General features: G+C 36.5%; 1 protein-coding gene across 4 annotated transcripts in view; it reads left to right on the top strand.

Annotated features, from left to right (window-relative positions):
- The window catches only part of LOC106880273 (tRNA-specific adenosine-34 deaminase regulatory subunit adat3), an 80,275-nt gene that overhangs the window by 8,491 nt on the left and 46,001 nt on the right, over positions 1-25,783 (top strand). For 3 of the 4 annotated variants that reach the window (XR_001410730.3, XM_089354461.1, XM_014930146.3), the window contains exons 3-7: positions 398-471; positions 2,060-2,285; positions 14,122-14,233; positions 19,253-19,412; positions 22,077-22,191. Coding sequence is in view for 3 of the 4 variants with exons in the window: in XM_089354461.1 (XP_089210587.1) it covers positions 398-471; positions 2,060-2,285; positions 14,122-14,233; positions 19,253-19,412; positions 22,077-22,191 (687 nt within the window). In the remaining variant the exon portion in view is untranslated. Of the gene's footprint in view, positions 1-397; positions 472-2,059; positions 2,286-14,121; positions 14,234-19,252; positions 19,413-22,076; positions 22,192-25,783 lie in introns of those variants that run through there. The other variant, XM_089354462.1, reaches the window with a different exon arrangement.

Below are 25,783 nucleotides of genomic sequence, written 5' to 3'. Positions count from 1 at the left end.
AAAACACACACAAGTCTGGTGCAGGCTCCTGTCTGGCCAACTACTGTCAAATCATCCAACCCATGCCAGCATGGAAGGTGGACGTTAAACAATGATGATAATGATAATAGTTTTTTTTTTACTAGTGAAGGCACATAACCTAAAGGTTAGTGTGGTGGATTCACAATTGTAAGGATGTGATTTTGATCTCTAGACCAGGTAGTCCATTGTGTTCTTGAGTAAAACACTTCATTTTATATTACTTCAATTCTCTCAGCTGAAAATGAGTACCAGTAACAGCTGGGAGTTAACCTTATGATGGTCTGGCATCCCATTTTGACAGGTCTAAGATACGATTTATAACTTGTTAAAATCAACTGTACCAAAATGAAATAAGTATGTTCTCTTCTTTCTGCAGAATACTTCAGTCTTCCCATCCATTTGATGGTCTTCAACACCTTAAGAGAGTAAAATGCTGTAAAACGCAAGAAGGTAAAGATTAGTTTATTTTCAGTATTATTTGTATGTTTTTGGGTTTTTTTTTTTTTTTGAGATTTATTACTTTCGTTACTATTTATAAAACTGGTTCATTATAATCACTGTTTAACGTTCACTTTTCAACACTTGCATGGTACAGATAGAATTTGTTGAGATAGGAGATAGATTTTCTATTTCTGGATGCCCTTCCTGTCACAAACACTCACCTGTTTCCAAGCAAGGTAATATTTCCCTATGGCCAGACATGTTTTTCATGCAAGACTGAAAATTAACAATCTTGTTTGTATGACAGTGATGCTTTTTGACAACCATCACATGATGTCCAGATAAGGATACACACAAACACATACACATGCATGCATACATACAGAAATATATACATACATCTCATTTGTACCTATCATCATAGGTACATTAGGTTATGTACCAACAAATTTGCACAAAAACCTAGAAATACTTGTTTTCACAGAGAAACAACAAAAGAAACTGACACAGATTCTCCAAATCCAATCTATTAGTGGCACAGTGAAGATTTGTTAGCCATTCTAAAGATTTTCCATCTGAAAATTTTCCATTCTTATGTGAATAGATGCACACACTTGGGTGTATGCACTGACAGTTCAACCAACACACTAATTCAACTGCATACTTACAAACACCAGGAACTCTCGTAACTCCAAAAGTCTTGTCACTTTGTTAGTGACTGTCTTCTACTCTCTTAACAACTTGATTAAAACTCAAATAAAAATCACATACACATACATACAGCTTTCAGTTTTGCCTATCAAATCCACTCACAAGACTTTGCTCAGCCCAGGACTATAGTAGAAGACACTTGCCCAAGGTGCTGTGCAGTGAGCCAAACCACTGTGTGACAGCCCAGCAGAAAATCCATGAGTAGTAAATATTCAGTTTCATAGTTAGAAGCTGTATTGAAAGGAATTAACTGAATAAAATATATGTTTGGCAAAGTGATTAGTGAATGAACAGAGAAAGCATGAGGTAGAGAAAGCCAGTTAGTCTTGTTTTAGTGCTGGTGCCACAATAAAATGCACTCAGTGCACTCTGTAAAGTGGTTAGTGATAGAAGGGCATCCAAATATAGGGTAAACCAAAATAAAACATACCGACAAGATGTCCTGTAGCATATCTGGGAGGGCAGTAGCTCACAATGAAAATAAACACCCTACAATGAACTGTCCTGTCCAAGGAAAACAGATATACAATAAAATGATGTTTCTCTTTATCATTTGCTAAATTAATGAATAAAATGAATTGGATCTGTATATCTTCTTTTTTGAATTATTTATTTTAAATTTTTGTAAGTTATCGTTAATATTAAATTTGTTTAAGGTGACAGCTGGCAGAATCATTAGCACACTGGGCAAAATGCTTAGCAGCATTTTAAATTCCTCCAGGGTCGATTTTACCTTTTATTCCTTTAGGGTCAATTTAAATAAGTACCAGTTGAACATTGAGGTCAATGTAATCAACTTATCTCCTCCCCAAAATTGCTGGCCTTGTGCCAAAATTTGAAACCAATATTAAATTTGTTTATATAAAATATTTGTCTTTATATGTAGGCTCAGTTTTGCAAACCATTATATGCCTCAAATCACAATTACCAGAAGAAGTAACTAAAAACCACTTGACTCTGGAAGATTTGTTCGGAAAGGATTCAGCACCAGAAATGGCATGTCTACTTGGGAAACCTTGTGTAGTTCAAGTTCCTGTTTCAGCGCCTCATACTAGAAAGCAGTTTGAAGAAGCTTCAGTATATTGGCCTGTTCATTTCCATGAAGACAAAAGGTAAGCTGCTTGTTGCTAGTTTCATCTTATTTTTCATTTTTATCATTCTTAACATCTTATCTCTGCCATCAACTTCCACCGATTAATATATTCACCCCTACATACCTCTGAACTCCATCCCTGTCACTGTACATATCTCTCTCTTTCTCTCTCTCTCTCTCTTGCACATTCCTCCTTTACCCACGTCATCTTTCTACTCATCTATCTACAGTTTTATTATATTGCTACTTTGCACATTTTCTGTAATACCACTTATGACATTCTCTTGCCTTAGCTTCTTCTATTTTCTTTCACCTTTCTTATGAAACTCATATTCACCATTGAGAACCCTCTACTTTTCTTAACTATTCACTACATACCCCACTACCTCCATCTCTAGCTATCTGTCAGTTTCTTCTAACACTTTTGCGAATTATCCCCCTATCCCCACCCTTCTTGATCCTCTGTGTCTATTCTCTTTTCTACTCATCTTTCTCTGTCTTGACAGTCCTGATACCTCATCACCATGTATCTTTCTTTCCAGCTACTTTCACCCACCTTTGCAGGCTAACCGTGTATCTTATCCACAGCAAGAAACCTGTCCCTGTCCTACTATCATGCTTTAACTTCTTAGTACCTGGCATAAAGCTACCTCCCTCCCTCTCTCCAACACCCAATCCCATTTAGTCAAGGGTGTGTTTTTGTCTGTTATGTGTTAGGTGCTGACCTAACTAGTACTTGTGCCACAAAAACAGCACCCAGTACACTCTGTAAAGTAGTTGGCATTAGATAGGGTGTCTAGCCATTGAATCTATACAAAAGCTGAGAGTGGAGCTCAGCACAATCTTCAAGTAGTCAAACAATCTAACCCGTGCCTGCATGGAAGACATCAAATGATGATGACTGATATAAACACAAAAATGTCTAAATTTCCTCCTCAAACTGTCTCACAGGAATTCCCAGCTGCCTTCTATGCCACAGGACTGTAGCTCCTCCTCCTTATTATCAGATTTCTTGGTAAGGATATCCTTAAATCTCTGACCATGCAAAGGGTTCTTAAGCTTCCAAGTCCTTCTTTTCCAGATTGGTCTGCTTTTGGGCATCCTTCTGGCCTCAAGTCTAAAGTCACAAACAGCTAGTCTATTCTTCACCAGGGGGTACATTCTTCACCAGGGAGGGTCTTTGTATTTAAGAGTAGCCATGCGTACTGCTGTCACTGTGACCAGCATTTGTGAGGTTACCTCATAAATTGCTAGACAGAAAAGAATAAGAAAGAGGAAAACTCTCGTGATTAAATGTGTGTGTATAGGGGGGGATATTAGAGAGGAGGAGGTGACACCTGCACATAAATTTTTATTATAGTTGCTGTGTTATTTTATTCTTTTAAATTTATTCAAGACGAAGTTAAGTATCTAGCTTAAAGAGAGCAGTCATTTCAATTTGTTTACCCCTAGTTTAATAGAGGCACAAACACAGATATCATCATCATCATTATCGTTTAATGTCCGCCTTCCATACAGGCATGAGTTAGACAATTTGACAGGAGCGGGCCAGGTAGAAGACTTCCCTTGGCCACTGAGTTTCTTTTGGCAGGGTTATTCAGCTAGATGCCCTTTCTAACACCAACCACTCTGCAGAGTTAACTGAGTGCTTTGTATGTGGCACCAGCACAAGCAAGGTTAGTTTTGGCATGATTTTTACAGCTGGATGCCCTTTCAAATGCCAACCACTTTACAGTGTGGGCATAAACAAACATGTAGTAATAAAGGGATTTTTTGAATTTGACGGCCAGATTTTTTAATTAATTTTTCTTAACTAAATACTTTGAAACTTCAGATACTGGTAGAATATTCACATAGAACAGAGTTTACTCTTAACGTTTTTGACAGAATTTTGTATTTTAGAAGGGAACTAGACATCCTCCTCTTAACAATACCAGATGAACCAACAGCCTGACATGAGGTGCTGATGAGGGCAGTGGTATCAAAATCCCTTATACACCAAAAGGCACATACAGGAGGGGTGATGTGAAATGCCCCAGGCTGAGAAAATCAGAAAGACCATGGTGGTGCTCCAGCATGACTGCAGCTGCATGGATGACACAAGTAAAAGAATAAAAGAATAATACACACACACATACATATCTTTTTATACATGTACACACACGCAGACAAACACAGACACAGACACACACACACACACACACACACACACACACACACACACACACACACACACACACACACATGTGCATCTTCCATATACAAAAGCTAGTTTCCCTCTTTACCTCCCTCTGATGTTGCTGCACCTTTTGTGTGTCCAAAGCTTACACTGGGTGCTTCTTATAGAGTTTCTACCTACACCTTTTCTACAGATTGAGCAGGGCCATATACCTGAAAGGATTTGTGAATTGTCTGCCTTCCTACTTACTAAGACTTTGTTTCTAGAAATAAATTTTTCAAAAATGATTGTTTCCATGTAACTTTTGAGATGTATGTAAGCTGCATAGCTGCGCCAAACGCCTTACAGTGTGTAGTGACTACGTTTTTTCAATGTCACCAGCATTTGTGAGGTTACCTCATAAATTGCTAGACAGAAAAGAATAAGAAAGAGGAAAACTCTCGTGATTAAATGTGTGTGTGTGGGGAGGGGATATTTGAGAGAGGGCAGTGACACGTACACATAAATTTTTATTATAGTTGCTGTGTTATTTTATTCTTTTAAATTTATTCAAAACGAAGTTAAGTATCTAGCTTAAAGAGAGCAGTCATTTCAGTTTGTTTACCCCTAGTTTAATAGAGGCACAAACACAGATATCATCATCATTATCGTTTAATGTCTGTCTTCCATACAGGCATGGGTTGGACAATTTGACAGGAGCGAACCAGGTAGAAGACTTCCCTAGGCCACTGAGTTTCTTTTGGCAGGGTTATTCAGCTAGATGCCCTTTCTAACACCAACCACTCTGCAGAGTTAACTGAGTGCTTTGTATGTGGCACCAGCACAAGCAAGGTTAGTTTTGGCATGATTTTTACAGCTGGATGCCCTTTCAAATGCCAACCACTTTACAGTGTGGGCACAAACACACATGTAGTAACAAAGTTCATTTTATGATCATGAGATTTTAGGTTCCGTCTCGCCATGTGAAAACTTGAACAAGTGTCTTACACAATATCTTCAGGCTGACCAATGCATTCTATGTAAATTTAACACATGGTAAATGTATAGAAGCCCATTGTGTGTGTGTCATTGTTATCATCATCATTTAATGTTTGTTCCCTATACTGGCATCGGCTGAATGGTTTGACAAGAGCTAAAGAGAGCCAGAGAGCTATGCCAAGTTTTGTTGTCTGTTTTGGTATGGTTTCTACAGTTGGAAGTCCTTCCTAGTGTCAACCACTTTACTGTGCTTTTTTCATGGCCCCAGTGAAGTCACCAAATAAGTTGCAAGATAAGACAAACTCTCCCTGACTGGGGGTGGAGTATAGTATTGAGGGAGGTGGCTTTGTGCCTGTTGATGAGAGGTTAGAAAATAATAGAGGGGAAAAAGATAGCTGTTGTGCTGTGTAAGAGATGCAAAGATATCTCAAGAGTTGGAGGAGAGTGGGAGTGATGGCAGTGGATATATGTCAAGACATACCTTCAAGGCACAGTGGGGAAGAATATAGATGAAGTGATGTAGAAGATTGTACTGGGCAGGTAAGTGATAAAGGGGAACATTTCATTAGAATGTGTGGGGAGATGGTTAGATGGCTGTAGTAACCGAAGGTGAGAGATGTAGGAGTGGCTCAGGAGAAGGGGATTATATTAGATATGTATAGGCATTAGGAAAGCTAGAGGATTTAAGAGATGTAAGGATGAAGTATGGCTGAGCAGAGAGGGCATGGCTGGAGATATGTATATAGTAAAATAATAAAAAGAAAGTTCATGGTACACTATTATATATATTTGAAAAAATGAGTAGAGATGGCTTGGGGGGGGGGGGATAATTTTTATTGTAATCTTAATTATAATGTTTACAGTGAGTTACTCCGATACGAGTTTCGAGCTTCAAGTAGCCGTTTTCAAACTGTAAAATGTATTGCTTTTACTGGTTGCTTAAATAGCAAAAGATGATACAGTTCTATATTTAAGAGATGAGGAATTATGTATATTATTTACATTTGACGGATATTTGTCCTCATCTTGTTTGTTGTTACCATTTGTTTCACTTGAAAATTTTAAAGCTCTACATAAATGGCAATTTGTGTTCAGCACACCAGTTTGGACAGAGTTATCATTTTTATAAGAATGGGATGGATCATGTCTGAAAACAGCTTCAGGAGTTGTGAAGAATGAATTTGTACGTAGTCTGTTTCTGAGAGCTGTTCTACTAGACCTCTGCCTAATCATTAAAACATTGATTTAATGATCCAGCATTAAGTACTGCAACATGCATTTGCTGATCTTAAGAAAATCTCATCTCTCTTCAGACTCCTGCCTTCGGTTTTCTACAATCTTCCTTGCTTTATACTTGTTTCTGGAGAGATTACGTCTTTTCTGTGTTTCTTCTGCTCATTCCGTAAAAAATTATTTGAAGGGAGCAGAAATTGAAAGAAGAGAAAGTGAGAAGAACAGAGAAAGAAAGTGAAAGATGTATGTGTTTTTATATGAAATGGACGTGTGTGTGTGTGTGTGTGCGTGCATATGTGTGAGAGAGAGAAAGATAGTGAAAAAGAGAGATAGAGTGAGTGAGTGAAGGTGTGTGCTGTGATGATTGATGTCTTTTAAGGTACACACACATATAGAAAATGTGACGTCATCGTATAACATGTTTACGATAGTTGATTTATGGAAAAGATTACAATGCTAAATTTTTGAAATGTAAATATGTGAATGGAAATTAAGTTTAATTTGTAGCTGAAATAGTACTGAATCTTTTGATACCCCATACGTCAAAACCTGTAACTCGGTTTTGGAATGCATAAGGAATTTCCTGTCTTGTTTTTTGTCCGCCACTACATTCCTCTATGGCAAGGTTTAATTTGTGTATACAAATTTAATTTGCGGTCCATGGGAAGAGCCATTTTAACGATGCGTCCTGCCCAGCTCTTCGAAACGCCGGTGTTAAAACGGGGGTAGCTGATGAAGAAGAATGTTCTCTATGTGGCTTGTGTGTTTTCTCGTCTACGTTTTGTTTGCAATGTCCTGTACCCAGATATGCACCTATACATACAGGTGGATGTCGGTATGCACATACCTGTACGTATATATGCATATACTCATTTACTATTTGTTTATATATATATATATATATATATATATATATATATATATAGGACAGACTTCTTTCAAACTGAAAGTATTATCTCACATTACAATAGAGACGTAATTCTGAAATAGTATAAGATATAAGAGATTGCTCTAGGCTCGCATTAGGCAAGTTGGACATTTTTTTAGCCTATGACACTGTATAGATCTTGGCTTTTGTATTTGACGACTGTTGCTTTAAGTATTTTATTTTAATTTTATGTATGTATGTATGAGCCAATGAGAGAGACCTCTACGGGGTAGCTAGACCTGGTAGAAATAGCAGCCAAATCTCCCTCAAAACACTCTACTGTCTTAATCCGACAATTCTGCCTATTATGTAGTTTGAATGAGAAGCTGTAACTAAAGATTAAGATTATTAACCCCAAAATTTTGTGCGTTTTAATAGCAATCAATTTTTTTCTCTTTTTTTGCCTAGCTTTTCATGTCAGCTGTAAAGGTGAAGAGGGTTAACTTGGACGGTGTTAAGTAGTGGAGATATTTGGTGATTCTATGGAGTAGTTACTTTTGACTCTTTCTTCTCAATTAGGATAACTGATTGATAACAAATCTTAACACAATATATATACAACTTCAAGTGGAATTGGATGTCATAAGAGAGACAGCATAGCGACGGTATTGGCTGACTGTCATCCTGTACTCCCCTTGTTGCTAGCGAAATGGTATGTGCCGGCTGTCTGAGCAACTGGTTGATTTTAATGGCAGAACAAACAGGACAAAAAGATTACAAAAATAGCGATTCTCACCTTGAAACTAACTATTTTGAAATTTTTTTAAAGATTACGGAATGCCCTGCTCTGTCATGTATCCATGTTTAAAATTTCAGCACAATCGGCTGAACAATACTCGAGTTATAAGCACACAGCTATCTTTTTTCCTTGTATTATTTTTAACTTCTCATCAACTATATATATATACATGTTGGTACCATATTAAAAGCACTGGTGTTGGTGCCACATAAAAAACACCCAGTACACTCTGTAAAGTGGTTGGCATTAGGAAGGGTATCCAGTCATAGAAACCTTGCAAAAGCAGACAATGGAGCCTAGTGCGGTACCTGGCTTTACCAGCTCTGGTCAAACCATCCAACTCATGCCAGCATGGAAAACAGACAATAAATGATGATGATTTTGTGTGAATGTATCTGCATCTGTGTGTGTGTGTGTGTGCATGCACACACACGTTTTGATGTCATGTGATGATTGCAAATGAATATCATCATCATATGAGTGATGTTGTTCATTTCCAGTCTTCCATGAAAAACATGTCTGGCCATGGAAAATTTTCTTCAACAAATTCCGTCTGATCCATGCAAGCATGAAAAATTGGACATTAAAAATGATGATGAGCTATGTCAGTTACATGTCGTGTCTATTACTGTTCTTCAAGTTTAATGTTCCATCTGTAAGAGATATTTTTTAAAGTTTGTAAGTCTTATTTTCCCAAGGCTTTCATCAACAAATATTACATTAGCCTTCAACTAATGAATATATCAAGCAGTTTCATAATGATAAAGTATGAATGTCAATTAAAGGGAAAAAAAAGAGTCTGTTACTCTAGATCACTTAACTTGAAGTTAATCCTTGGATTTCAAATATTAAATTACTCTGTGGCATTTTATACTGGTGGTGGATGACATAGCACACACTGAGGACAGCAAGGTTAGTGGTTACTGTAATGGTGATAATGATGATTTGGTGGTGGTGGTGGTGGTGGTGGTGGTGGTAGTGGTAGCAGAGGAGGAGGTGGGGGTGATGACAGCAATGTCTATAAAATTCCTTTTGTAATTCTATTTTTGCATTTGAAATATTTAAGGTCACTTGTTACAAATAGTTGAACTGATTTCTGTTGGTAAGACTAAGAAGCAGTCTTATTCCACAAACATGATTTCTTAGTGCAGTTTTCTGAATATGTTCTTCAGAGGGGGAACTTTCTTGGTGCAATCTCATGGTCATTAATAACTAAAGGAGGCCTCTATGTCTCACTTATGAAAGAAGAAGGGCACTGCTACTGAGTTAGGTTATTGTATTAAATCAGGCGATGTCTTAAGTCTATCAACCAAATAGGCCATGACCAGATTTGAACTCAAAATACAAAAATTGAAACAGATAAAGCAAGGTAGTCCACCTGCCAAAACTGGTTCTTTATGTACTGCGGAAGGATGAAATGTAAAGACAAACTCAGCCAGATTTGAAAACAAAGCACTGTGTGACTGCAGATGTATCGAAATATATATACAATTACACAATAGGTTTATATAGATGCATATATAGCCATGTGGTTAAGTATTTGGTTGTCCGGAAAGTTCGTGCCGATTTTTAGAGGAAAGAAAAAGGTCAATAAATACTTGCCATTACATTTTTAATCAACCAAATATGAACCATTTTGTTGCACAATGCGTCTCCATCTTTCCTTTAACTTGAAAATACCCTCTTCCAAGAATTGGGGTGGTTTCATGGCAAAGTATTCATCAAGGTATCTTTTTACGTCATCCAAGGAATTGAAATTTTTACCATTAAGACTATTCTGCAGAGACCTGAATAAGTGGAAATCCAAAAGAGCAATATCTGGTGAATATGGAGGGTGGGGTAACACATCCCAGCCAAGCTGCAGCAATTTTTGTCTGGTTCCCAAAGAAACGTATGGTCTTGCATTATCATGTTGGAAAACAACACCTTTCCTGTTGGCCAATTCTGGATGTTTCTCTTGAATTGCTGCTTTTAACTCATCCAGTTGTGTGCAGTATTTCTCAGAATTAACTGGCTGGTTACTTGAGAGAAGCTCATAGTACAGAAGTCCTTTCCAATCCCACCAGACACAAAGCAAGACTTTTTTAGGGTGAAGACCCGCTTTTGGGGTGGCTCATGTCGCTTACTCCATGATTGCTTTCTCTGAACATTTCGGTAGATAATCCATTTCTCATCAACTGTCACAATTACCTTTAAAAAAGGCGCGTTTTCATTCCGTTTATAAAGCGAATCACAGATAGAAATACGATCCAAAAGGTTCTTCTCACTCAACTCATGTGGTACCCAAACATCGTAGCAATTTATGTACCCAAGCTTTACCAGGTGCTCATGAACAATGGATTTTGATAGGTTGAGGCTTTCTGCCAATTCTCAGGTTGTGCAATGTGGGTTATTCTCAGACTTGATTTGGTCATCATCTGTAGTGGATGGTCTTTATCAAATAAGGCTACAAACTCCAGCTCGGAACCTTGCGAACCACTTCCGTACAGTTTTTTTGGATAAAGAAACATCACCGTGAACTGCACATATTTCTTTGGTTGCTTGTGAGGCATTTTTCCCTTTACAGAAAAAGAAAAGCATCAAGTGCCAAAGATGAACTTTCTTATCTTCCATTTTAAAGGGTTACAGAATTAACACAGGTTATAGGAACATAAACCTTCTTCCACGAAAAGATAGCTTAAACTGTGCTTTAAATGGAGGCGTAGTCAAATCCTATTTTATGGACTCAACCATGTTCTAAAATAAGTTGAAAGGTAAGTTACTATAAATCGGCACGAACTTTCCGGACAACCCAATAGATTGTTTTGCAACTATGTAAATTTGGGTTCCGTTCCACTGCATGACACCTTGGACAAATGTCTTCTACTATTACCCAACCTTCAGAGTGAGTTTAGTGGAAGAAAACTGAGTGGAACCTGTTACGTATATGTATTTATGTATGGTTTTGTGTTTGTCCTGCCATCGCTTGATAACCAGTGTTGGTGTTCAAGGCATTCAGCAGTTCATTAAACATTTCTGAAAGAAAATGTACAATATTTAAAAATCAAATACAAGAGACGATTTGTTTGACCAAAAACTTCATTGCCCTGCTTCAAGATGGCTGCAGTTAAATGACCAAACCAAGTTAAAAATAAAACAATATGTTATACATGTGTGTGCGTGCACGCACACATACATGTATGCTTGTATGTATGTAGTCATTCATTTTTGATTATTCAAATTCTTCCTGTAAGGAAGAAGCTGATCTCTAATGAAGATACAATGCTCTATCATTTGAACGTAAATAGCAAAAAGAATATAGCATGTTGAACTTGAGAAGAGTCTTGGATGTTTTTACTGTTCTGCTTTCAGATTATGTATGTGTGTGTGTGTGTGTGTGTGTGTGTATCTATATTCCGAGCTGGTTGTAAACAAAGCTCTGATATTCTCACACATCTTCCAGTGAACAAACTTACCTAAGCTATCATGCGTCCTTTTGTATTCCTTTTGGGCCCTGTTTGCTATACTCACTCACAATATGTAAAATTGTTTTGATTTTGCTGCCACAGAGCCTACAAAGGTGTGATTCACTACTCTTATCTAGTTGGAACTTGGCATAATTAACTCTCAGAGCTTGTTCTTTGTGTTACATGTTAATACCTCAGTGCATCCTTTCATGTCACTTTCATTTCCCTTGCGTAATTTTCATTTTCCAGTTGTTTAAACTTTATTTTCCATCTTGTTTCTGGAATGTTTTTAGGTGTGTCACATATTCTCTAGATACTATGTTGCTATTCCTAACAGCAACAAACAAAGGTCCAATCTGCTGTTTGATTTACCATTTCAAACTGTTTTCCTCTTTGACAACACAGATCTTATATCCTATGACGCCTCTTCCTCTCTTGTATCTTTGTACATACAGTCTATCAATATTGCTTTTAGGGCTCAGTTCCTTGTTTGTCATCACTTTCCTGGTTTTTCTATCCATTTTCTCAAGCTTGTTCTTTGTCCACCTAACAACACTTGCACTGTATTGCATTAAGGAAACAGCCCATGTATTCATTACCCTAATCTTGATTTTTCCCTTGAGTTTACTCTCCATAATTAATTTGGTTCTTCTGAGGCATTCTCATCTAAAATTTTCTTCATCTCACTCTCCTTGATTTTGTCATGCTCCAAAATACCCAGATACCTCCTGTATCCATCCACCTCAACATTGTTGATTCTTTCACCATCAGTATTATTATTATTATTATTATTATTATTGAGTGAGAGAGAGCAGTGCATGGGATAAAATATATGAAGCCCAGTATACCCGGCCTCTGGATGGTGCCTGTACCACTTATAATGGGATTTAATTTTTTAATATTTACAAGCATTCCAGTGGATGTACTACCCTAGTCTCACATGTCTTATGAGGTACTCCTTTTCAGCAAGGACTGGGTAGCCAGAAACAACATGATCAATTGCCTCTATGAATTTTCCGCAAATTCTGCATGAGGGGTCAAATCCATCTTTAAGGACGTTTGCATGGTAGTTTCTGGTAGGCAAGCTCTGATCTTGCGCTGCAGTAACAAAACCTTTTGTTTCCCCTTCAGACCTGTCCCTCGTAGCCATTGGTGTGTTAGGTTTTGATCAATATCTGGCTTGGACAGGCAGTTAGGGTATTTTCCATGCAAGAGTTTACCTTTCTAGTTGTCTTCCATATTATTCATGCAAGCCTTCTTTGCTTTTTGTTTGATGTTTTTTGCATCAATGATAGGTTTGTCACTATTTAGATCTCGTTGGTCTTTCTGATTGTTAATTTCTAAATCAAGAGAAACGATGGTAGGTCTGTCAGTATTTAGGTGTCTTTGGTCATTCTTATTGTTAACTTGTAGGCCAAGAGACTTTTTAAATTTCTTACTAAGCTTCATGACTGAAGCTTGCTTGGAATCTTCATGCTTCAGTGCAGTTTGTAAGAGCACATCACTTAAGGTACTTTTCAGAGCCTATCATTGCTGATTTGAAGGATTGTTCAGGCTGTATCAGGCCTCTTCCACCTATTTTTCTTGGGAGATAAATCCTATCAACATCTGATTTTCGATGGTGCATTCAGTACCTTGTAATGATTTTACATATCTTTCCATCCATATTCTGCATGTCAGCGAGACTCCATTTAATGATTCCAAAGCTATATGTGGTTACTGGTATGGCCAAAGAATTGATCGCATTAATTCTGTTAGTAGCATTTAATTCTGAGTTTAGGACCATTCTTACTCTTCAGTAGCATTCCTTGAAGATTTTCTCTTTCATTTTAAAGTGCTGGATACCATCACCTTCATTGGTTCCCAGATATTTGTATACTTCAGACTGGTCTAGGTTTCGAATAGCTGTGATAGTATTAAGTTCTGTTTTCTGCCTTTATGAACTTCCTTGCCTTGAAAGTAACCTTTGCACATTTATCAAGTCTGAATTCCATACCTATATCAGAGCTGAATTCTTTGACAATATTCAGGAGCTCTTCTAATTCCTTGTCATTTTTGGCAAATAGTTTTAGATCATCCATATAAGAGTAGATGATTAATTTTCTGGTCAAAGATCTTATACCCTCTCTTAGCATTATTCAGTTGCGTGGATAATAAGAACAGAGCAAGGCAGAATAGTAAATACCAAATCTACTCACAAGGCTTTGGTTGGCCTGAGGTTATAGTAGAAGACACTTGCCTAAGGTGCCATGCAGTAAGATTGAACCCAGAACCATGTGGCTGGTAAGCAAGATTCTTACCACTCAGTCACATCTGTTATTAACTGCATATTTTTTCTACTTCTTTTTATAGGATAACTAATTTACTCAACGGTAATTATTTCAACAAATCTCAGGAAGCCAGCATAACCAGGCACATGACCAAAGCATTAGAGATGGCAAAAGTTGGGAAAAGTAATAATGAGGTAGTCAACACTTATACTATTTCTTTATTTCAAGTTAAAAATTTTTTTCTCATTTCTTATTTCCTTGAACTCTTATGAAAATTTTTCCTGTTTGGCATCTCGTGTATTTAGTAGAAGCTACTGACTAATAAACAAAGCCAAGCCAACCAATGTTTACTGTGAGTTGACATCTTGAAAAAAAAGATTTAATACACATACACACACACACATACATATGTGTGTGTGTGTGTGTGTGTGTGTGTGTGTGTGTGTGTGTGTATACTTGTACACTGGAAGGGAGGCTGTGTCTACTAATTTGATCACAGGATTAGGCAATGGATGTTGCTGACTATTTCTAAGGAGCCTTCTGAATATATTTTATAGATGCTTTTAGTGCTAACTATTTCTGTGCATCTGCTACATATGAAATCTATGTCTATTCTGTCAGTCAGCCTGTGATCTACCTGCATTTCTTGTGCAGCCACAGTTCATATTTCTTTCACATTACAGAGTATCTATTTAGCCATTTTCTTCATATTGAACATGGCCATCTCTCTGGATACAGTAGAGTTCTGTTTTCTTTCCTGATAATTAGAAACAGTGTAATATAATTCCTAATTCTGAATCTTATTCATATTGATAATTGTTTAATAAGGGACATCTGCATATAAATGTAGCTTTGGCAAGGTATGTAATTCATGCATGCACCATATTTCCATCAGTTGAATGAATACCAGCAAAGTGTTGAGACAGTTAAGTTGAACACTAAATTTCAACTCTGAAAATATGTAACTTTTTTAATTTCCATCTCAGTGGTTTACTATTCCTTGAAATCTCCAGTTACCCACTCACCCTTTTATCCAATCCACAACTTTAGAGCTGCCACAACCTATGCAAGCACTATGAGAGGTTCAGAGAGATTGTTGAAATGCTAGAGTAAAGGCATGTATGTTGTGTGCAGAAGGTAAGATGGAGGGGAACCTGAATCAAACTTCTCACAGGCAAGGATCAAATGTGTAATTCTCCTGGATAGACTGTGAGGAGTATATGAGTGTTGTAGACATTTTATTAACAGAGAAACGAGTAGATAAAGTGATCAATTTTAGTCAGAATGGTAGGATAATTAAGCTTTGACCAGTCTTGCATAATACTACAGTGACATTTGCCTCTGCATTCATTCCACAGTCTTAACTAGTAGATAAGGACAGCTTCTATGAGCCCATCTTTCAGACTACCTCAGTGACAAATGACTGTGACCTTATCATTGTGGCTGATGACTTCAACAGACATGTTGGGCAGTGCTCTGATGGATTCTAAGATGTGCATGGAAGCTACAAACTGTGGTTCAAGGGACTAAGAAAGAACTATGCTTCTGGAGTGCTGTGAGGTAAATGACTTAATGATCTGCAACATTAGGAAATCAGCCAACCATCTGATCGTTTATCAATATGTAGAACAGATGAAACTTCATTCTCCCCAGGAAATGGGATAGACAAATGATTGGGAATGTGAAGTGTTTTCTTAGTGGAGAATGTATAACCCGACATAGGTTATTGGTTAATGACAATAGATTTAGAGCTAGATGAACTGATCTGGAAAAGGAAAATATGGAAACTGAAAAATTTATTGAACAGTCAGAAATTTAAAGAAGGACTAGTTGAAGCACTTGATGAAAGTGGTGAGGAAATAGAAATGTTTATCATAGAGGACAACTGGAAGTTTGTAAAGGAAATTTGCCCAGTGTTACAGACTAAATCTGTGACTAGTGCACAGTTTCAGCCAGAGCAAGAGTGACATAGTGGTGGAACAATGAGGTAGACAAAGCCATAAAAGTGAAGCAACAGGCTTGGAAAAATTGGAAGAATGGGAGTAGCAGAAAATTATAGTAGAATGGAAAATTGGGTGACAGGTTTATTTTGCAAGGGAAGAAGTAAACATAAGAGGTTTACCAGTGTTCAGCAGTTTAAGGATTAGAGATATGAGTGTTCTGCATTGGAAGGCAATGTACTAGAAATAATTGAAACATGGGTAAGAAGTGTGTAACGGATGGATAATGGTACACTTGCATTTAATGATTCTGTAAAGGAAGAGGTATGCTACTATGAAAGGCTATTAAATGTAGAGAATGTATGAAAGAAAGAGGGTCTTCCCAGTGCGGACCCACTTCTATTGACATCCACCATTCTTTACTTCATCCCCAAACCTATTTTTTACCATTTCACACTACCTCTGCAACCCTGCAACTTTTATCTACATACCCTTCCTGATCTGTCCTCTCACTCTCTTCTATTCCCTTGAGGGTATGCTCTGACACCTTATTGCCACCATATTTACCTCTCTTTCTGGCTGCACACCATCTACTTCCATCCACCTGTATATGACATAAAGTAGTCATGAATCACCTCTTCCACAACAAACCTGTTCCTGTCCCTTCTATCATATGTTGTGCCCTCAATAAAGCCTCCTCTTCACTACTATTCTCCCTTTCAGTTGAATAGGCTCTTTAGTCTTGTGACATGGTGATCTTACTTGTCCTGGGCCTTGAAAAAAGCACCCAGTACCCTCTATGAACTGTTGGTGTTAGAAAAGGCAACTAGCTGTAGAAACTGTTGAAGTAAGATATGGTCTTCTAACACATTGAATCCTGTAGAACCATTCCACCCATGCCAGCATAGAAAGCTGATGTAAAATGATGATAGTGGTAGCAGAGATAATACGTACGTACATTTAGACATTTGATAGGTGACATGGTTACTGTGTTGAGGGGAGGGGGGCATCATTAACTTTTACCTGACATGTTTTTTTTTATTCATTGTTTGAAATAATTCCTACCATCATTTTATCCAAAAATAAAACATTTTCTAACCAACAGTTTTTATTTTATTTTGCCTGCATTTTCTTTTTTTTTATTATTATTATTATAAAGGATGTTTTTAAAATGAAATACCTTGAATTTATGAATTTGTAGATACCAAAATTACTTCGTTTATATTTTCATTGTATAATTTCCGATGTTTATGTTGTACATTGTCATGTATTAGATGTTTAAATATTTGAGACAAGCCATTGTTATCTAGAGTGCATATTTACATTTATCCTTAACTACATCACCATGCAGGTCAATCTGCTCTAGCAGAATGCTGTATTTGATATAAAATATCTTTCTCCCTCAGATGTATTTTGCTTGCTGCTGATTCAGTTATGATGATGTCATTTGATTAATTTATTGATTTGTTGCTTAAAGTAACTCACCAGACAACTGCTTTCAACCAACCACTAACCAATATTTGCTTTTAACACCATGTTACTTGTTTTTTTGACTAATAACAATCTGTATTAATTTTTGGTACCAAGCTTAGAATCTTTATTGTTGGAGCCCTGTTTTGACTCCAAAAAAAAAAAAAAAAATTAATATGGATGAATTTCACTACCCCACCAGAGAGTACTGTGGTTTCTAAATTACTCCAAACCACTTTCTCTCAACCCATAACTATTTCTTTATCTTTTTCACACATACACTTCGAAATTATAGTTCAGTATGATTTTTTTGATAAGTTATGAATGCCTGATGTTTTCTGAGTTATTGCCAAACAAGTTTTAATACATTTCATTTATCAGAACACAATTTCTTTGAGTGAACATTTTAAGTATTTTCTGAACGTAACTGGTTAGTTTGTACAACCTTTGCATTAACCTAGTTAAATGTTATAAAGTATCTTAATCAAATAGATTTTGAAATTCGTTTCCATACTGGAACTATTTTCCTCCTCCTCCTCCTCAGCCTCATCTGCCTCCATCTCATCATCATCATCATCACCGTCACCATCGTCACCCAGTCTGTTTGGTTGATGTGGCTGTGATCATTTTCGGTTAGGCATAATCTATTACAGCGTTTCTCAACCTTATCATTTTGGGTCCCCTGTTTCGATTGGAGTTCTGAGTTCAAATTCCGTTGAGATCGACTTTGCCTTTCATCCATTTCGGATCTATTCAATTAGACATACAGATTATTTAGTTAATTTTTTTAACCAAACACTTTCAAACTTCCGATACTGGTAGAATGTGTCACATAGAACAGGGTTTAGTCTTAACGTTTTGGACAAAATTTTGTATTTTAGAAGTTATTTCGTCAGAAGTTACAGAGTGACAATGGACAAATTCATCTTTGATAAGTGCCAATACACGAAACTCTCAGCTTTTTACTTACTCTCTAACTTCTGCCGATGATATATATACATATTACATATATGTGTAAAAAGATCTCATCACACAATTGAACCAATGAAAGAACCTCTACCTGGTCGCTCGACATGGTAAAAATAGCAGCCAAAGTATCCCCCTACCTAAATCACACACCCATTGTATGTAATGTCCTAGATTATCCCTAAAAAGACAGTTTACTAAAGACTGGAATGTCTTTGACGATAGGTTTGCAGTATCAGGGTTGATTTGAGCCTAAATAACAACATTATGGTCAATTTCTATATTAACATCCGCACGATTTTCACTAAGAAAAAAAAATTTGATTTTGCATGGAATCAAGTACCCTGACCTCCTAATATGCTGCAAATCCCTTATTTTGGTTCGGAAAAAATTAGAGGGCCCCTCCCCAATCCTGGAATCATTGGAAATTTTTTTTTTCATTGAATGAATTCCTGTGACCTCCTAATATTGCAAAATTAGGTTACTTAAGGTGAGCCTGGTAACTGATGGTTTTGGGGTCTTGTTTGTAACTTTTGGTGAGTCATGGTGCAACCAACTACATGGTAAAAATCCCACCATTAATTTGGTATGGATGGGTAATATCAAATAATTCAATCACAACATATATTTACATTAAACATTAAAAAATTGAAATATTATCTTTCGGTATTTTATAAGCTAAAATTATTAATTGACACATTATTAATTATAGCAGCAATGCTTGGAAAAATCATACAAACCATACCAGCATGAAAAATCAGATATTAAATGATAATGATGATGTTGATGATTATGATGATGATGATGATCTATGTATGTATTTCTGTTATGTTACAGCGTGCAGTTGGAGCTGTCATTGTTGATCCAGCCTCTGATGCAGCCATTGCTGCAGCTTATGATTTGCGTTGCCAATCTGGTCATTTCCTGAAACATGCTGTCATGTTGTGTGTAGATTTAGTTGCTCGTTCTCAAGGAGGGGGAATTTGGAAGCCACAAGGTGATACATCCTTATTTAACTTCCATTTTACTTATATTATGTTTTTCTGTTTCACTATTACTATTTTTTTTACATGAATTCAGCTAACATCATGATATTATATACTAACCTCAACCGTCATAGGATTACAATTAATAATTCAGTCATTCACAAAGTAGTATTTCTTTTTTTTTTTTTTAATATTTGAATTGCATTTCTGTGAGGGATACCTGAAAAAAAAATGGTAAAAATCTATAATATTATTCTGTTTGTTATGATTCCTTTGAGTGTTATGCTTTTAGCAATCTTTATAAGAAACAAAATCAACAACATAACTGAAATATTTAACACAGTGAAGCAAGTTTTCAGTGTTACGCTTTTAACAACTTTAACTATGCAATGAAACCAAAGACACTATCAAAATCATACACATAACAAAACAATGTCTATAAAGATCTATTTCTAGTAAATACGAATACACTACCAATTTTTCTGGCAACTGATGATGTGGTACATCTTTTAGAATGAATATAATAATCCTTTCTACTATAGGCACAAGGTCTGAAATTTAGGGAAGGGGGCCAGTCGATTAGATTGACCTCAGTACTCAACTGTCTGGCAACAGGACTCTGCACCATGCCACGCAAGCAGGAGAACCAAGTCATGGTTGTCAGATAATCTCTGCGACCACATCACTCCTAACATCTGGCCACCTAACTCCCCAGACTGCAATCCCTTGATTATTATGTGTGGGGCACAGTTGAGTGAGAGACCAACAAAAATCCTTGTAACACCAAAGATGAACTGCAGGCAAGGATTATGACAACATTCATCAACTTAAACAAGGAGACTGTCTAGACGGGCTGCAGGAGATTCCGAAGTCGTCTGGAGGCCATGGTTGAAGCCAATGGCAGTTTTATTGAATAAATTTACTCTTTAGTATTTGAAGATATTTTTATGTAATTTTGGTAAATATATCTTAAAATGAGATGTCAGTGTTATTTTTATTTTTGTGTAATTTAGACGGCAATTTATTCACTGCACCCTGTACATGCATATATATATATATATATATATATATATATGTATGTATATATATATATATATATATATATATATATATATATATATATATATATATATATATATATATATATATGTACACACATACTATGTACATACATACATTAAAGGAGCCGCTTGAAATGACCATAATGAATTGACACCTGTATATGTTTACTATTTTACTTGTTTCAGTCATTTGACTGTGGCCATGCTGGAGCACCGCCTTTAGTTGAGCAAATCGACCCCAGGACTTATTCTTTGTAAGCCTAGTACTTATTCTATCAGTCTCTTTTGCCGACCTGCTAAGTTACAGGGACGTAAACACACCAGCATCGGTTGTCAAGCAATGTTGCGGGGTCAAACACAGACACATAAACATATACACACACACATACACACATATATATATATATATACATATATATGATGGGCTTCTTTCAGTTTCCGTCTACCAAATCCACTCACGAGGCTTTGGTCAGCCTGAGGCTATAGTAGAAGACACTTGCCCAAGGTGCCATGCAGTGGGACTGAACCTGGAACCATGTGGTTCGTAAGCAAGCTACTTACCACACAGCCACTCCTACGCCTTTGTTACTCATTTTCATACATACATACACACATACACACACACACACACGCACACACACACACATACTGAACTGTTCAGAAATTTACAGTTATTCAACCTGAATTACAAGTTCAGATTTATACCTATAATTATTGGGGTACTTGGATGTCTAACAAACTGCCTAAGTACCAATCTTGAGAAATTAGTCTTCTCAAAACTAGAAAGGAGAAAGCTAATTAGAAAATTGCAGATACAAGCCATCAGTGGAAGTATCAAAATCTGTAAAACTTTCCAAAAGTTTAGCAATTAAGTATATGTGAGCATGTCTAGACACGCAAGTATATGCATAAGGATACATACATATAGCAAAACATATGCATATGCACTTACACTGACTTCAATATTGCACATATACACACAGAAATGCACAAATACCTTGTTGATGTTTAAAAATCCAGTGAAGGAGTCTTGGATTTCAGTTAGAAACTGGCTCTTTTTCTTCTGGCAAGAAATCTAGAAATAAAGCCGAATAGTAACAGACAGATCTCCATGGATATTTGTAGAAGTCTATTTTCTGTACATTCTTAGTGTTTATTGTACCTGCATAATGCTTTTGGGTCGATATGTCTTGGGTGAATAAAGCAAATATTGTTCTATAATGGAGTCAATTTAGTCAACTAGTCTCTCTTCTTTTATTAATTCAAATAAAAAAACATTGACTGGAATAAGTACATTGGCCTAAATTTCTTACAATATTTATGTTAGTCTATATTCTGTAAACAAATACCGCTTGCGTTTTCATTGCCTTTCACCCCTCTGGAGTAGTTAAAAGATTATAAAGCCTGATTGATTGACCCTACTCCTCCTTTACAAAAATTGTGTTTCTTTAAGATATCATTATTAAATCTATCACTTTATCATTTCAATTCTGTTGTGCTACAGTCATGTTTCATATTCTTGGATTTATTCTGCCATGTTCCTGGCAGTAAAATCTAGTTTATGTGTTGAAAAATATTTACTTTCTTATAAATTAATTACCAATTTATTTTCAGGTTCAATGGAATATTTAGCAATCTCGGATGTAACAGGAGATAACACAAAGACAGATTCTCAGCCATATCTGTGCACAGGTTATGATCTTTATGTTACCCAAGAACCTTGTATTATGTAGGTTGATATCTTATAATATATCTATGTGTGTATGTGTGTGTGTGTGTGCATATATATATCTATATTATATATATATATGCATGTATGCATATGTTAATGCAATATGTATGTATGTATATATATATATATATATATATATATATATATATATATCAACAATATCAATAATAAGGATTGCTATGAAGTTGCAGAGCATTACCTTTAATTCTTTAATTTATATACATCTTTACATAGACCAACACGTTTCAGCTGCACCCATTAGTAATCGTTGAAATTGCAACACTACTGTAAAACTGTTGGAGATTTTTCAAGGTCTTTACTTGATATCTGTCAATTTGACCATTTAAAGATTTTCTTTTATGTACTCTGCATTGTATGAAGTAGAGCTGTCCATTAAGTTAGATATGAACAATCTTCATTTCAAGTTTTTATTGGTTAATCATTTATAGTCCATTATTTCAAAACCTTCTATTTTTTAAATGATTATTATTCATTTATACTTGGCAAATGTGAATTTCCTCATATGCATCCATTTCAATGCTTGTCCCTGTCTAGAATGAGTGAGAGGAGGGGAGAGGAGGGGAGAGTTAAAGGACTCTATACAGGTAGCAAATACGGAAAGAGTACTTCCCATAAGCAAAGGAAAAGAAAGATAGGTGACTGAATATGTGTATTGAACGTACACAAAATAAAATTACATATACATGCGTATACAAAAGTGTATATTAGCATAAATACACATATAAGATCACATCATCATCATCATCATCATCGTTTAACGTCCGCTTTCCATGCTAGCATGGGTTGGACGATTTGACTGAGGACTGGTGAAACCGGATGGCAACACCAGGCTCCAATCTAATTTGGCAGAGTTTCTACAGCTGGATGCCCTTCCTAATGCCAACCACTCCAAGAGTGTAGTGGGTGCTTTTACGTGTCACCCGCACGAAGGCCAGTCAGGCGATACTGGCAATGGCCACGCTCGAAATGGTGTCTTTTATGTGCCACCCGCACAAACCAGTCCAGGGTCCCTGGCAACGATCTCGCTCATATAAATATATGGAAACATGTATGTAAATGCACACCCACACAAATATAAGTGAATACATGCATACATATACATCCATGTATATATGTGCACAAGCATAAACGCTTACTAACACATATACACTGAAGCATACATATGCATGCCAACAATACAAATATCCACATAAAAACATATCTAGGTCCTGACGTATGTATACAAACAACATTAAAAAAAAAATTGCTGAGTGCATAATAAAATTTGTATAAAAGACATGCAAAATAGAATATCCTATATTGAATTATCTATACATAAAATGATTAAAATGGGTTTATAAAATACAATAAAATGAAATAAAATAAAATAATAATAGAATCTTAAACAAGAAAATAATATTTGCATATAACAGTCGAAGGTTTTTCTTAAGAAATATGTCAAAACATATACAATAACTTTGCAATGCGAAATAAATCATGTATTATAAGAAACAAATCCAACAGTGTGATTAAAAACTAGTCCAAGAATCAAAAAATATATACACTATCCATATGGTATATTGTTAGCCGACATTTTAAATTTAGTTGTGTGTCTGCAGGAATTCAAGAGTTTGTGTCTTTGATTTAAAGAGTTATTGTCCTGGAATAAAATAAAATATTTTTCCAGCAAGCATAAATCACATTTGATGGCTCTTTTATGAGCACCATGCCTGTAAGGTGCAGCTCTATCTAAAATACTCCATGTCATGTTGAAAGGTCAGGCTTCTTTTTCTTTTAAATTTCCAGACATATTTTGCCAGGCTGGTCTTCGTCCTATTTTCGGGGTATCTGAAGGAATTTCTATGCAAATAAAATCGGGTTTTAAAAGAAGTTTCAGAAGCCCCTGTATAAGTTCTATATTCGTGTGAGCTTTCTATCTGCACCTTGGCTCTATACACAATTCCTTTCTCCAGATATTTTCCTTCCAACAGACAGGAAGTCCCATCTTTGCAATTGCAATTTTTAAGAAGAGAATCGGCACTATGATTATTTTCAATTATCCTATTGCTGTGTTGGTTAATGAAAGAGGCGAAGTTTTTGCAGTAAGAATAGCTGATCTTAAGCGTTCTTCTATTAAATATTCTATAAAACTTATGGTCAGGTTGAAAATGCCTAGAGACTAATTTTAAGAATTCCCTACCTATATATGTTTTTACAACCATATTGAAAGCTGGGTTAAACCACAAAACCTTCCTAGTCCTAGTTCTACGTGTAGCATTACTGCTAGCATTAAGTTGGTTATACTGGATCTTCTCAGAGAATCCACTATTCCTTAATGCGCTATTGTAATAAGGTGTGGCATTTTGGAATGCTGCCTCATCCGAAAAAATTGACGATATTTGTCTACCTACATTACTGACTAGGTAACACCGGTCACATGGAGAGAGAGGAGAGAGGTAGAGGCAGAGGGATAGAAGACTTGTCCCATTTTTTTGTATTCCTTTTTATATACATATGGTCTCTTATATGTAAGTACATATATATATATATATATATATATATCTAAATTTTGTACGACTCTCTTATTCTTTCATACTTTCTTTCTATCAGCCCCTTCACACTTACTTTGTTCTTTCCACTCTTCTTTCTTTTGTTCCCCCTCTTTCACGTTTCCTGGTTTTCTCTTTATTCTCACCTTCCCTCCTCTTTCACTTCACTCTTTCCCTATTCCTTTTTCGTGTCCCTCCCTATTCTATCCCTCTGCCTCTACCTCTCTCCTCTCTTTCCATGTGACTGGTGTTTGGCCAAACCTACCATCTGTGCAACATCTATATTCCTCCCCATGCCTGTCATCTCTTATGTCCCTGCCATAAGGCTTCACTTCCACACATGCCAGCTTGATTTAATTCATCCTTAGTCGAAAGACACCTGTTGTTAATATCCTGTTATTTACATTTGTATTTGTGTACCATTTCTCCATTTTTTTCCGTCCTTGTTTTCATGTACATTTGCTGCTTTCTTAGCTTAGTTTTTCGTTGGGGCTGGCCATATTGGAGCAATCTTGAGTATAACTAGCCAAAATTGCAAAGATAATCTGGAACTCAACTGAGGAAAGCAAACTCCAAATTAGCTGTCCTTGTTTTTTCTTGTCCCTTTTTTGTATCATCTATCTGATGTTTTGTGTTCTTGTCCCATTATTTGTATTCCTTTCATCATCATCATCATCATCATCATCATCGTTTAACGTCCGCTTTCCATGCTAGCATGGGTTGGACGATTTGACTGAGGACTGGTGAAACCGGATGGCAACACCAGGCTCCAGTCTGATTTGGCAGAGTTTCTACAGCTGGATGCCCTTCCTAACGCCAACCACTCAGAGAGTGTAGTGGGTGCTTTTACGTGTCACCCGCACAAAAACGGCCACGCTCGAAATGGTGTCTTTTATGTGCCACCCGCACAAGCCAGTCCAGGGGCACTGGCAACGATCTCGCTCGAAAATCCTACGGGAGCCAGTCAGGCGGTACTGGCAACGGCCACGCTCAAAATGGTGCCACCCGCACAAGAACCAGTCCAGGGGCACTGGCAACGA

This window comes from Octopus bimaculoides, chromosome 6 (genome assembly GCF_046866305.1).
Source record: "Octopus bimaculoides isolate indiv1 chromosome 6, ASM4686630v1, whole genome shotgun sequence".
Classification (NCBI taxonomy): Eukaryota; Metazoa; Mollusca; class Cephalopoda; order Octopoda; family Octopodidae; genus Octopus; species Octopus bimaculoides.
The sequence above is the reverse complement of the archived record's forward strand: the minus strand, read 5'-3'. Positions and strand labels throughout refer to the sequence as shown.